At 29.8% G+C, this 14,993-nt stretch overlaps 2 protein-coding genes across 2 annotated transcripts; both read left to right on the top strand.

Annotated features, from left to right (window-relative positions):
- The first annotated feature begins 2,451 nt into the window (after positions 1-2,451).
- On the top strand, positions 2,452-9,498 carry LOC145804052 (xylogalacturonan beta-1,3-xylosyltransferase-like). The gene is made up of 2 exons (XM_082897473.1): positions 2,452-3,042; positions 8,831-9,498. The coding sequence occupies exons 1-2, from the start codon at positions 2,679-2,681 to the stop codon at positions 9,460-9,462; spliced, it is 996 nt and encodes a 331-aa protein (XP_082753599.1). The 5' UTR covers positions 2,452-2,678; the 3' UTR covers positions 9,463-9,498.
- Positions 9,499-10,533: 1,035 nt separating this feature from the next.
- LOC145803683 (uncharacterized) lies at positions 10,534-14,694 on the top strand. The gene is made up of 7 exons (XM_082896997.1): positions 10,534-10,563; positions 11,303-11,437; positions 11,570-11,677; positions 11,779-11,913; positions 12,385-12,546; positions 12,634-12,703; positions 14,094-14,694. The coding sequence occupies exons 1-7, from the start codon at positions 10,534-10,536 to the stop codon at positions 14,129-14,131; spliced, it is 678 nt and encodes a 225-aa protein (XP_082753123.1). The 3' UTR covers positions 14,132-14,694.
- The last annotated feature ends 299 nt before the right edge of the window (positions 14,695-14,993 follow it).

Below are 14,993 nucleotides of genomic sequence, written 5' to 3'. Positions count from 1 at the left end.
ACTGGAGTACCCAAGGGGTGGTTACAGGGGGCCACAGCCCCTGCAAAGATCGAAAGAGTTTCATTAGTTTGTAGTGTTTTGGGCTCTTGACTGGCAAATTGCAATAGGATGGCCCCTCCAAAAGGGAAAGAAAAAGGTCTCAAGTTTTATATATTTTCCCCATATTTTAATGATTTTTGAGCTTGATATGGTTATGGATCTCCTAAATATTAAAGTGTTATAAAACAAGTAGTCTTTAGTTATTTATAATTGTGTTTAGTGACGAGTCATTGTAATTGTTTCTAATAATGAATTGTGATCGTTTCATATATATATATATATAAATATATTTAAATCTATTAGCTAATATGGGAGATGTTTATGTTATGCACATTTTTATAGGGGTATCAACTGTCTTCTTCTACTCTAATTAACATCTACAACATCAATATGAAACAATATCTACAGGGTAAATTATATTGGTGGTCCATGTATTTTATTCATTATTATTTAAATTTTGTTTTAATTTGGTCCAATTAATATTATTGTTAGTGCTTTTGAGATTAACTAAGTTGTGTAAGTTTATAGTTTTGTCTTTAAAAATATGGCACGTGACACTTATGTGTGTATTTTTCTTAAAAAGATACGATGAGCAACAATCACAACCTCGCTTGGGAACATGCTATTTTAGTAATTTTTTGACTTTTTACGAAAAAATGTACAGAAAAATAGAGAGAGCGATAGACAACTTGTAGTGACTTTTTGACTAAACTATAAGGTTGCCAAATGAGGCCTCATAAATTTAAGGTCAAAATTGAGTCAATTAAAAATATAAAAACTAAAATGACATAAAGAATAAAGTACATGGACTATCGTCGTAATTTACCCATATCTACGTGATCATTTTTCTTATTTTTTGTTTTGTAAATCTTAATATTGATTGAGAATTTTTTAAAAATATATACTTTCAATATAATTTAGAAACGATGCTTTTGCTACGGAAATAATTAAAACTTTATTATCAATTCTGAGTTGGCCCTCTCTTTATTATAATTCCTGCGTTCACCATTGCTATTGAATTTTTAAATGCAATAGAAACTATCACATGTCTATCTATAAAGAGGTATTGAATAGGAGCAAAAGAATCCCTACCTCTTGGAGTGAAGATGAGACAATCCAAAATCACTGGCGACGAAACAATGATCCGCTCAGATTAAATGGAAGCCCTTGTTGAGCTTTACATTTTGGTATATGGAACTAGGGATAAAAGATGCTTAGAAATAGATGAAATCAAAGTTAAAAAGCTTAGAAACTCAAAAATGGCGGAAAGAGAGAGAAAATAGAGTAAAAAGTGAAGAGATTTGACCCAAAAAGTGACTTTTAAAGATTTAATTTTGGACAGACTGTTCGAGCAATTAAACTTGCGCTCGAGCGAATTATGTACACCGCACAAATTCGTAAACTGCACAAATTCGCAAATTTCAAATGGGCATAATTCTCTCGTCCGGACTCTATTTAGGGTCATTCTTATATCCAAATTGAAGTCCAAGTAAGATTTCCAATGGTTCTAAAAAGTTGACTTTTTTGACTTCTTTATTTTTTTTATGAGAAAAAAAAAGGGTTAAAAATTAAAAATTGACTTTTAATCCACTTCCTAAAATGAGCCAGATTGGATCAGCCTAGGCTAGTCCACATACCAAAATCCTACGCCCAATTCGGCCTAGACGGGTGAGTAGATGGATCAATGAGTAGGTCGTCGGTCTAGTGACAATTTATAAAAATTATGATAAAAAAAAAAAGTTATTAATTATAAATTTTAAAAATAATTTATAAAAATTATAACAAAAAATAATTAATTGTTAATTTTTAACGATATATACAAAAAATCATCGTAAAAATTATTTCTAGCAATGATTTTATTAGAACCTATTTCCAATAAAACTTGATGAAAATTAAATCCGATAATTAGAACCTATTAGTAATTTATCCTTATTTTTTTTGCACGAATAACCTAATCTACAGACGTTTTGAATTATCGAAATGCCCGAATAAAGTCCACCAAACCCGCATAATTAAAAAAAAAAAAAGGGGCATAATTCTCCATTTAGTTACACTGTATATTAATTTTCTTGGATAAATTATAAATACAACCCTTGACATTTGATTAAAATATGAATTGTCTTTTATAGTTCTGAAAATTACATTTTACCCTTAAAATTTCTAATTTCATAACAAATCGCCCATTTTATTAATAAATTATTAAGTCAATTAACAGTTTTTAATGATATTAAAAATATGTTTCAATTAATAATTTAAGTAATTTTATTATTGTATAGAAAAAAATTATGAATTTTATTTTTTTAATTAATTCTATTAAATAAAAAATTATAACAAGTGAGTATTTGTAATTTTTTAAATCACAGAGTCCGTCTGTATTTATTATTTATCCAATTTTCTTTTATAAAACTTGCACACGTGTTCATCTCCTGCAAGCAAGCTTGTTTTCGTCAAAATGTTTTTAACAAATGTCCACCACTCCACCTCTTGCATCATTGCATGACCTGAGCTGAGCTTATATGACTTGTATTAAGCTGACTACAGACCCTTATTTAGTTTCTTCTCCAAAACTGTAGACTCATTCATCTCTATCCTCTCTCTCTCTCTCTCTCTCTCTAGAGTTTGAAGCAGCAGCCATATCCATGGCTGCTTCAAGGCTGTCCCTCAATTTCCCATCTCGGCGTCCTCTCTCCGATTCATTCAGACACTTTCTCGTGATACCCACAATCCTAGCTTTCTTGACAACTATTTTCATCTTCCACTACATCTCATCAACCTCAACACTAGTGATTCATCTACACAACAACCATCATCGCCTTCACGTAAATCCACAAGAAGTTGTTACAAAGCCTCTGCGTCCTATACCCAACAAACCAATCATCCAAATTTCGCTTCCTAAACGAACTGGGAGTTCTGTTATTGAAATTCAAATCTCAAATCACTCGATCCAACTAGGAAATGGTAGTGAAGGAACAACTCTGAAGAGTTCAATCATCGGTTCAATCGGTATGAAATTTCTCACTTCTTATTTGCTTATGTTTTCTTGTTAATTTTCAGTTAATTTAATTATTCGTCTTGACTTATATGTTATAGTTATTACTATCTATTTTTGTTGAACGATAGGTACGTTTAATTGGTGGTTTAGATAAAAATAATAGTAATACTATATATACAGAAAAATTATTAAATATATATATATATATATATGTTAAAAAATTTGACCCGTTAATTTATTTTGAAATTAATAGGGATGACATGAATTTTTCTATGTATTTTTTTTAAAAACTTTTTATTCAAGTAATTAGTCTAAAAAAACCAATGTTGGAGTAACAATTTTATGGATTTTCAATTGTTTTTAAGAAAATGTAGAATTTTATCTAAATTTTTTGGAATTTTACAAAATGACCCAAAGGAAATCAGGAAAAGAAACAATTTTTAGGATTTTACAAATTAAATTTTTTTAAGTAGTATTTTTAATGTTTCTAGGTTTTATTTTTACGTGTAATTTGAGAAGTTTAAATTACTTTTGTTGTTGTGAATAAAAATATATATGTTTATGTTATTGTATTGTATCATGTAAAATTAATTTTATTTGGTTGTGTAGAACTAAAATGATGAGAATGATCCATCGACTATTGTCTCAAGTTTTCAAATTACAAAACAGTGCATATAAAGAAAGAACAACACATTGCTATCAAAATATAAAAAAAAAAAAAAAATTATGTCACCAAGAACAGAATAAAATCCATAAAAACAAAATCGAGAAACTTATAATTCATAACTTATCTATAAGAAGAAAACAAATTAAAGAAGTCTCTAAAAACTTATCTTATTAGTCGAATCAAAGTACGAAGAAAGTTTTATAATAAAAACAAATACATAAAGCCTTAAAGTTTTTAAGAGAAAGTTGACGTTTACATTTTTATTTTTTTAATTTTGTTGCCGCCTCATTGCTATCCATCTGTCGTAGCTCGTGGCTGTGAGTGAATCTTTTTATTATTAGATTTTTATTTTTTTAATTATTTTATTTGAATGATCCTATACCTTGAACGAGTTTAAAAAATTTCAAGTCTAGCCAAACTTATTACAAATTATAATTTATTCAGGTAGTTTCGTTGGACTTGCATCATACTTTTGGCATCAAGTGCAAGAAACCAGCCTTGTTTTATACTCTTTATAACTTGGATTTTAATTTTCTACCAATTTATTTTTTTAATAAATAAACCCATTATTTTTCATAAAATTACAAGGGGCATCCTTAATTTACATAGGTGCAATTTTTTCTCCCTTCTTTTTCCTCATTTTTCTTATTTAAAAATGTTACATAATCTAAATAGAGCAAACCAAACTTGGTATTTACCCTAGTCTTAGGGAGGTAATAACCAATTCATCAAGTCGAGGGTTCAATCCTTGACATCTCATACCCCCTCCCTCATAGGTTAAAAGTAAATTTTTCTTTTTCTTATGAGAAATTGCGACACATGCTAAATAAGTTATCTTTAGGATAAATTATCAATAGATCCTATTTTTAAGACTTATTACCCATTAAGGTCTATTGATAAATATTTCAAGTAATAAATTTGTTAGTCTCTCTTATTTTTATAAATAAATTTACAGTAATAAATTTATCAGTTAAAACTTGTAAGTAAATAAGTCCACTTAATATGATTAATTGGTAAGTGCCTCTTATTTTATTCTCACAATTACCTAATAAAAATGAGTCAATATATAAACAATGTTTGCTCCTAAATTAGTGAATAATTACCCTTTCACTAGTAATATAAAGAATGGATAGAACGAAAATTTTCTCTTGAAATTCTAGATATAATCGGTGTGATCATGTATTGATATTATGTTTAATAATATCTCACAAAGATATGAAATTACTATTTGATAAGGGTCATTACAAAGATTGCATATACAATAATCATAAATAGATAAATAATTAAAAAATCAAAATATTTCAAAGCTAGATAAATGTTCCGAAAACATGCTTAAGGTATGATATGGTTAAAGTTATTCAAATATAATTGAGTTCTTAAATATATTTAGGAAAACTCTTAGGATGATAATTTATATATATATATATATATTATTTATCATGAACCAATAAGCTTTGCCTAAAGAGATTGAACTCATTGACTTTCCAAAGAAAAAAAAAAATGTTAAGTGAAAACATGTTACTATCTTTGACTGCACCTAGAGTTGAAAGCCTGTTGCTGGCTGCAATTCTTCAATTTTGGAAAAGTATTGGAAAAATTACATGTCAGTAAAATAGATAAAAGAAAAATTATATAGATATGTAGCGATATAATTTGGACTTGCGTCTTTATAACTTTTGAGTTGTACTTCACTACCTCTCATATTTTATAATTTTTTTTTTGATCTTTTCTAAAATTATTTAGTAGCTCAAGACATTAATGATAAAATGCCATTTCATAAAACGTCCCAATCACTCAATTTATTGACCAATTACAATTACTATGGGATCATATGAATTGGAAAATGTTTGGAAATTCTTTTTGGGTAGACTTTCATTATCCTAATAATGATGTGCATCAATAATGTGTTCGTATTTTTTTTTATTTTTTATTTACTTAGATCAATCATAAGTGAGTGGGGATTGTGAGGATGATATTTTGTGGGGGTCTGAATCATTACTGATATGAATTACAAATGTCATAAGTGCTAACATTATACTAAAAAAGTCCTTTTTTTAAGATTGGATTAAAATAAATCACTAATATATAAGAAAATTCAATAATCATAATCTCAAGACAAGCAAAGTCTTATTAATGTGTGTCACATGTAAAGAAGTTTAAAATATTTGCATAAATTTTATTACACATATTTTATAAAAAATGTATAAATATTTTAAATTTCTTACCATGTAACTACAAAATTCATACCAGAGATAGCTTGTAATAAAAGAAAATAATAAAAAATATCAATACAAGAAAGATCCCATAATAAAAATGAGAAAAATAATTAATAGTACTTACTTTTAACATAAACTAATTTCAGACCTTTTAATTGAGATTATATTATGATGATTAAATGAATTAGTCTCAATAATTAAGTTAAATTTGTGGTTGGAGTTTAGGAATGAAATTTCAACATGACATGATATGACAACATAAATTATCCGTGAAATTAGTAAGTTAAGGTAACAGTATTATAACACAAACTCGAATATGATACTATTTAAATAGATAAATAATTAATAAATCAAAAATATTTCAAAGCTAGATAAATGTTCCAAAAACATTCCTAAGGTATGATATGGTTAAAGTTATTCAAATATAATTGAGTTATTAAATGTATTTAGGAAAACTCTTAGGACAATAATTTATATATATATATATATATATATATATATATTATTTATCGTCAACAAATAAGCTTTACGTAAGGAGATTGAATTCATTGACTTCCTAAAGAAAATAAAAAAATATTAAAAGTGAAAACATGTTACTATATAATATTTGACTGCATTTAGAGTTGAAAGCCTGTTGCTGGCTGCAATTCTTCAATTTTGGAAAATTATTAGAAAAATTACATGTCAGTAAAATAGATAAAAAAAAATTTATATAGATATGTTAAAAATTATATAGACATGTAGCGATACAATTTAGATTTACACCCTTATAATTTTTGAGTTGCACCCCACTATATTTTATAATTTTTTTTAATCTTCTATTCTGCATTATTATTTTGTCTAAAATTATTAGCTCAAAACATCACGTGGGGACGAGTTATAAATCAATGATAAAATGTCATTTCATAAAACGTCCCAATCACTCAATTTATTGACCAATTACAATTACTATGGGGATCATATGAATTAATAAAATGTTATTTACAAATTTCATAAGTGCTAACATTATACTAAAATAAGTCTGTTTTTTTTTAGATTGGATTAAAATAAATCACTAATATATAAGAAAATTCAATAATCATAATCTCAAGACAAGCAAAGTCTTATTAATGTGTGTCACATGTAAAGAAGTTTAAAATATTTGTATAAATTTTATTACACATATTTTATACAAAATGTATAAATATTTTAAATTTCTTAACATGTAACTACAAAATTCATACTAGAGATAGCTTGTAATAAAAGAAAATAATGAAAATATCAATACAAGAAAGATCCCATAATAAAAATGAGAAAAATAATTAATAGTACTTACTTTTAACATAAACTAATTTTAACCTTTTAATTGAGATTCTATTATGATGATTAAATGAATTAGTCTCAATAATTCAGTTAAATTTGTGGTTGGAGTTTAGAAATGAACTTTCAACATGACATGATATGATGACATAAATTATCGGTGAAATTAGTAAGTTAAGGTAACAATTTTGTAACACAAACTTGAATATGATACTATTTAATAACTCGAATATCGAAAGAATTAGTTTAGTATCGAATTTACATAACATGAAATTGATTCGGGTAACTCATTTAATAAAAAAAATTAAGTTACACATTTTAATATCATTTTTACTAAGAGTATCATGACATTTTTGAATTCTTTATATAACTCGATCCGAGTTAAAATAATATCTATTTAAAGGCTAATATCACTACAGCATACAAATTTATAAAGTGAGTGAGAATTTGGTAAATGTCCTAATTGGTTTCAATGTCAAGGTCCTTTTCTTGAACAATGTACAAAGTCCTTGATCAATGCACAAATGGGCCTTGTTATTCATAGAGTGGGGTAAACGTGATCATGATCAGCCTGGCTGGATTCAAACGAGTTATTTTTCATTTTGGTCCTTAGAAAAAACATTCTCCTGTTTTAGTCCCTATGCTATTTGTCATTTCTTATGCAATTACCAACTTTTGTCACGATTAAAGGGACGATTTTAAAATTTATTAAGTTTTCCATTTGATCCTTAAGGAATTAATTTTCCTAACTTTGATTTATAAAAAAAATTAACATTTTCTTACTTTGATCCTAATTCAAATTAGAACCCAACTTCCCATGCTGTAAGAATTCACAGAAAGTGAAGAATTTTAATGGACTATTTGATGTATAACCATCCTCTATCACATCTTACTAGGTTCAATAGAGAAAAATAAAAAAACTCACAATTTTCACATTGCTTTTTCTTTTTAGGTTGAAAGTAATTTTTTAAAATATATATTTTTGTTTATCTTTGAACTAATTTATATTTTTTGAATAGAAAAAACAACATACAATTTGAAAATTAAATAAAAAAGGATATGACTTTAGGCATCCCACTACTTTGTTTCCTCAAATTTTTTTAGGATAAATCACAAATATACTTATGAGAAATATTTAAAATACAAATTATTTTTGTAATTTTAAAAATTACAAATAATTTATTATCATAATTTGTTTTATAGAAAAAAAATAAAATTCTTAATTATCATTCTATATAACAATGAAATTATTACAACTATTAATTGAAATATATTATACACTCACAAGGTGAGTGTATAATAGAATTCTCATTATTATTGTTGTTAGAGAAATGTTTAGGATCTTTTTTTTGGAGGGTTCCATGACTCTCAATTTAATTTTGATAGTTGATGTTTGTGTGGAGTCCACTCATATATATGTGAACCCCATATTATAAATGATTGTGAAGAGAGTAGAGGTTGTGTGAGGGTGCGAAGTCTCTATCACAATTGTTAGTATTATTATACACTCATTATTATTATTACTATTATTTCATCATTGATTACTTAATTTCTTATGATTTTACTTTATATAATATATTTCACTAACAACAATTTTACAAATTTAAATGTTTTCAGAGCCAAAATCCCCACCACAACCTGAATCCCCACCATCACCAGTTCCTTCCAATCCCACCACCACCACCACCGACGACGACGATGTGTTCCACAACAGAGAAACCTTCTTCGAAAACTACAACGAAATGAACAAAAGCTTCAAGATCTTCGTCTACCCTACCCCCAAATCCCACCCCTTCGCCAACGTCCTCCTCCCAGTCTCCAGCGATCCAGGCGGCAACTACGCCAGCGAATCCTTCTTCAAAAAGTCCCTCGCCAAGTCCCACTTCCTCACCAACAATCCCTCAGACGCCGACTTCTTCTTCCTCCCCTTCTCCATCGCCGCCATGCGTCACGATCGGCGAATCGGAGTGGGAGGGCTTCAGAACTTTGTTAGGGATTATGTTGTGAATGTGAGTAAAGAGTATCCATATTGGAATCGGAGTGGTGGTGCTGATCATTTCTATGTGGCTTGTCATTCGATTGGGAAGATAGCGATGGATAAGGCGGTTGAAGTTAGGGTTAATGCGGTGCAGGTGGTGTGTTCTTCCAATTATTTTGTGAGTGGGTATGTCGCTCATAAGGATGTTTCTTTGCCTCAGATTTGGCCCAGGCAAGGTGATCCTCCAAAAGTTGAACCCTCCAAAAGGTAACTTATTATTTTATGCTTTTTAAATTGTTTACTGTTTGTTTACTCCCTCCGTCTCAAAATATTAGTCCCTTATTCCATTTTTCATTGTCCCAAAATATTAGTCCCTCTTCAAAAATCAAGTACAAAAATAATATAAATTTCCTATTTTACCCTTCTTTTAAATTAATAAACAACATAAAAAGTACAATTATGCATTGATATTCTCAAAAAATGTACTATCAAAAGGATAATTTTGGAAAATCAACTTTTTTTAAATGCAATAATTGTACTACCAAAAAAAATTGGATTCCTTAAAAGGGACCATTATTTTGGAACGGAGGGAGTATTTAAAATTTAAAAGTGCATTACATTTTATGATGGTCGTCTACGTTCTCACAAAAATATTTGTCAATACTTTTTAAACTGGTAATACGGTGTCACATCAGACGAGATATTATGGGGGGCTCGTTTGGTTTGATTTTCTGAAAAAAAATTTGGGAAATTTTCTCTACAAATAAGTTTTCAAAAATAATCAAACCAAACAAATTTTTCCAAAAAAATTTCCCAAAACTTGTAAACCAAACAAGTTTTCCAAACAAATCTCTCTCTCACACACATCAAATCAATCACTTTTTCCAAAACTCTATCTCAAAATAATTTTCCAAAATATCTTTTAAAAAAAACCAAACCAAACACGTTTTCGTACTTTTTATCTCTAAAACACATCTCTCAAACACAAACCAAACATAATCACTTTCCTTTTATGACACATACAAATATTTTAAGGAAAATGCTAGAGATATTTTATTCAAAAAATTTCAGACAACGGTTTAGTAAACTTATTTTTAGATCGATTTTGATAATTAAATTGTTATTTTTTAATATTTATTGAATAAAATATTTATGTAAAAAATTAAAATAATTAAATATCGATATTTTTATATTTAAATTAAATTTGTATTACAAAAAATAAATGACATTTAATCACTCAAATTAGCTTCAAAATAAATCTACAAAGCCCAAACACTCTCATGTTAAGATGGCCAACATGAGAAAAATCTAATCTTAAAATTTTTACCAAATATTCATAGTGATGTGGGTTCAACATTTAGTAGCTTTTTTGGTAAATATTTTTTGTATGCCTAGCATGGCTCATATTTTAATGGATAAATTATACCAACAGTTTCTATATTTTGACATTTGTATTACTTTGGTACTTGTAGTTTCAATTAACTCAATCTTAAAAGTGAGACATATTGGAGGGTGGTGAAGTGCAACTATAGTTGGGTTTGTGGAAGGGTATCAGGAGGAGGGGGTGGGAATCCTTTTCAAGTTGTTTTCAGTTTGTGGAATGGTCATTGCTGGCTTAGCCTCTGCAACCCACTCATAAATTGATTGGGGTTGGGTGACCATTTGGACTTAGCAGGTCTTCTTGAGATCCAAGAAGAAAGATCGAGTTCAGAGATAGAGAAAAAGCATAACTGGCTGTTTTACTAGAATGTTTAATCTAAAAGAGTACCCTTCATTCTAAGGAGTAGATTTGGCCCACTAGTCATTAAAAGGTGGTTACCAAGTATGGTATTGATAAATTGGGCGTTTCCAATTGCCTATTCGTTAGATAACAAAATTGATTTCTCCTTTTCTGGTAAACAGAGAGAGAGAGAGAGAGAGAGAGCTTCTTTTTATATTATTTTTATTTTCAGCTACAAATTCCTTTGAGAGAGAGAGAGAGAGCTTCCTTTTATATTATTTTTATTTTCAGGTACAAATTCCTTTGGATTGTTTATCAAATGTTTTTGTTCAGATATTTTGAGAAAATTGAGCATGGTGCGAATTACTATTACCGATTTGCATCTCTGTAGGCTGATGTTGCAAAGGAAGAAACACATACAAACACTTGTAAAGCTATTGAAACTACTAAAGCATTCAAGGTTGATGACAATCCAAGTTCTTTTGTGATTGCCGATCTCTATTTATCAAACTCACAAGAGGATACTGTAAGTTGATTGATGTTTTTGTTTGATTGTTTCTACCTTCCTTTGTGTCCTATGTTGCCATACTGTTCAAATATTTGAAGCAATTGAGCTTATTATTTGTCAAATGAACGCTCTTGCATTCTTTTGCCACAGGTTAATGCTGTGGAGGAAGACAAGCAGGCAGACTCAAGCAGAGAAATTATACCTTATCTACCAAAACCAGTCAAAAGCATGGATGAGATTGTGCCAAGAAAGCTTCTTGTGAGTAGAGATATAATGGGTTAAAAGTACAAATTTACGAAGTTATTAATTATGACAAGCGTGGTTAATCCTTCCATTTTTCAATATCAATTATTGTACAGTGTCGCCCGAGATATTTTAATCACCCTGAAAGCAGTAGGGTGATGGCTACACCTGTTACTCGTAAGATGCAAAAGAAGAAGAAACCCTGCTTTATTTGTGGGGGTCTCAATCACAATGCGACACATTGCAAACAGGTTTTATACTATTTTAATTTGCAAAATTATTCTATGTTATCAGAGTTTTGACTTGTGTTGTCGGGACTTGACTTATCATCTGCACTTTTTGACTAGAAGATTGTTTCTTTTTGGTTTTCTGTTTCTTTTATTTAAGTGTACAGAGTAGTTGGATATTTAGTTGTCATATAAAGAGCGTCCTAGTAAACACGCTATTTATACCAAATCAATTGATTCCTAGTTCGCTCAAGAACTTCATTGAATCTATTTAGCCATCCCATGCCACATGAATGAAACATACATCAACTGGCAGTGTGTGGTACAGTTTGACAGATGTAATCACTTCACATTGTCTCTCTTATAAAACTTCCCAAGTAAAACTGGATTGTTTGGTAATTTGTTGGCCAAAAGGTTGCTGCTGTGATATACAGCATACTTCACAGATATTTGGTGTCGAATGCAGTTTTATATATATATATATATATATTACAGGTAATTGATTGCTCTGTCTGCTCTGGAAGAGGTCACCTTGCCAATGATTGTCCGGAGAAATATGCAATAAAGGATGAGAGTTCCAAATTTTGTTTGAGATGTGGGGACTCTGGGCATGATTTGTTTTCATGTAGCAGCGATTATTCCTATGATGATCTCAAGGTACTTAATTCAATATTGTTTTTCTTCCATGATCTCAGAAGTTCATAAAAATTGGTAGGAAAGTGATGGCTGTTTCCATTTGGACAGGAAATACGATGTTTTGTTTGCAAAGCTTTTGGCCATCTTTGTTGCGTTGACTACGTGGTTAAGGACCAAGGCAAGTTTCTGTTATGAGTATTGGTAGTCTTATCATTTAGGTTTTGTTAGGAGTATTATTATTAGCACTCCATCAATTATTTTGAACCTTTACTTACAAATTTTAAAACTCTTAGACTTTCTTTTCTCCTCCCAAATAATATCAAAATTATCCTTATGAAAACATTCCACCCATTCAATTGAATACACCCCCCACACCCCCACACCCCAAAAAACCTCTCTCCCAAAAACTGTAACAAAACTCACGAAGGTGATTACTACTTAATCTCTATATATTTGTTCATGGCCTTACAGTGAGCAAGAAATTGGGTTGGGATTTTTGGGCTTGAGAAAGAAGAAGAGTCAGTGTGATTACTGTCAATTGCCTTGACAAGACTAGCTTAGGTTGTGATCTTTGCCGCCTCATCCTTTTCTTCGGTTTGACCATTGTCAGAGTTGCTTATCTGTTCCCGAATGAACAAGAAATGTTCGGTTACCTGTTCCCAAACAAATAAACAATATTCGGGCCTGTGTTCCCGAATTTTGATTATATGTTTGGGAGTTCAATTCCGAAAAAATGACAAACAATTTTTATTATTTTTGTAATTTTTTTTTTCTAGAAACTTACCCTTACAAGGCCAATCTCTACTGAGTTAAGAACACCATCAAAGTTATGAACCTCTTCTAAACTTTTATTGTTGTATTCCTCTCGTTTCATGGAGTTGTGGTTGCTGGGAAAACTTCCACTCATTGTCATTGCCCGAGAAGTGTAAGTAATCAAATGGTTACCACGGTTACCGTCAGAATATTGCTATCAAAGGATTTTCAAAGTTTTGAGGGTGGGTAGATTTTGAAAGTGGCATTTGAAAAAGATGGATGGGTGTTGATGGTGGTGGGTGCTTTCATAAATTCTAGTTCATGTAGTTGATGTGTAGGCTTAATTGTGAAATAGGATGTTTCAAAATTATTGATATCCTTTTTAGTAATTTTATTTGAGGTTATTATTGTAATAAAAAAAGCTAAAAAATGAAGGGTCTAAAATAATTGATGTTGTGCTAATAGTAGTACTTTTTGTTAGTCATTTGTTCTTTTGTTATATGATGGTGTGTTACAACACAATTACTTTTAACAGAGTGACGTCACTGTGCTTGTGGAGTTCCTGTACATGAAGGAATGCACAAAAAACCTAAATGACTATATGTTTGAATTCAAAAAACGTACATGAAGGAATGCTTTTAGTTACGACTGACTGGCTGTTAGGAGCCAAGCCATTATTATTGAAAAAATAAAAATACTTGATAAATCATTTATTTCATGTCAATATGTTTGAATTCAAATAGGTTTAGTTAGATTTAAATGCTGATAGCTATTGCCTTCCGAGTGTATTTTCATCCTTTGCTGATCGTTTGCAGGTTGCAGAATGGGTGACTCCGAAATTTCCCAACCTTAAGACGGTTCAATAAAGATCATTAAAAAATAAATAATAATAAAAAAAAGGTGATCCAGTACAAGGAAAGGGTGAGTAAAACTGGGTACCAAGGAAGTTTTTGGCTGATTTTCTGGTCCTATATATCCTCAAGGAAGTTTCAACCATCAAAGTGGAATTCCGAGTTGACAAATTTTTAGCAGTCAAATGGTGTCGACACGAAGGTTTGGCGGCCCTTGCATGGGAGAATAAATTAATAAGGGTCTTTCACTTCCGAACTCTATTGAAAAAGAGAATGTTCTCTTCAGTGAGTTCAACCTGTTGTAACCTTGTAAATATGCACTCTTTTGCAAGTTAATTTGACATTATCTCAGATGTTGAATTGGTTGGTAGTTATATATATATAATATATATATTTTTTGTCTATTTAGGCCTGTGATGTTCTAGGTTAGTTTTAGTGGCTCGTTATAGGTTCTTTGAATGTACTCTAGTTTGTATCTCTTTCTTTGCATCTTTATGTATCTTGTATTTTTTGTTTTCTTCTTCCTAATGAATGAATGTACTCTAGGAGATCATTTTTCTTTTAATTGGTCTTTTGAATCTTCAATCTAGTATTATTTATCTTTTGTTGCTGGCAGGGAAGGGAGATCAAATGTTTGAGCAATAAGAACTGTTTGAAGGAAGACTGATTTTTGATTACTTAGAAGAAAAAGGTGTTACAAAATGAATTACAAATCATTGGGTGATTTCTCTACTCGTCCCTTTTCTATATTTATTACAGAAATCTCTAATTTGTTATAGATTGTTATTACCACCTAACTGCTACTAACAATCCACCATTACAATTCTAACAAATCATGAAAAATGACAAATCTATTTAACTAAC

The sequence above is a fragment of the Camellia sinensis genome, chromosome 12 (assembly GCF_055761805.1).
Source record: "Camellia sinensis isolate YWXY chromosome 12, ASM5576180v1, whole genome shotgun sequence".
NCBI lineage: Eukaryota > Viridiplantae > Streptophyta > Magnoliopsida > Ericales > Theaceae > Camellia > Camellia sinensis.
This window is presented reverse-complemented; position numbering and strand designations above follow the sequence as displayed.

Excerpts from the sequence above, each read along its gene's own strand:
- LOC145803683 (XM_082896997.1), top strand. The coding sequence starts at position 10,534 with ATGTGGGTTCAACATTTAGTAGCTTTTTTG. Across the intron at positions 10,564-11,302 it reads AACATTTAGTAGCTTTTTTG|GCTGATGTTGCAAAGGAAGA; the intron begins GTAAATATTTTT and ends GCATCTCTGTAG. Across the intron at positions 11,914-12,384 it reads ATGCGACACATTGCAAACAG|GTAATTGATTGCTCTGTCTG; the intron begins GTTTTATACTAT and ends TATATATTACAG.
- LOC145804052 (XM_082897473.1), top strand. The coding sequence starts at position 2,679 with ATGGCTGCTTCAAGGCTGTCCCTCAATTTCCCATCTCGGCGTCCTCTC. Across the intron at positions 3,043-8,830 it reads TTCAATCATCGGTTCAATCG|AGCCAAAATCCCCACCACAA; the intron begins GTATGAAATTTC and ends AAATGTTTTCAG.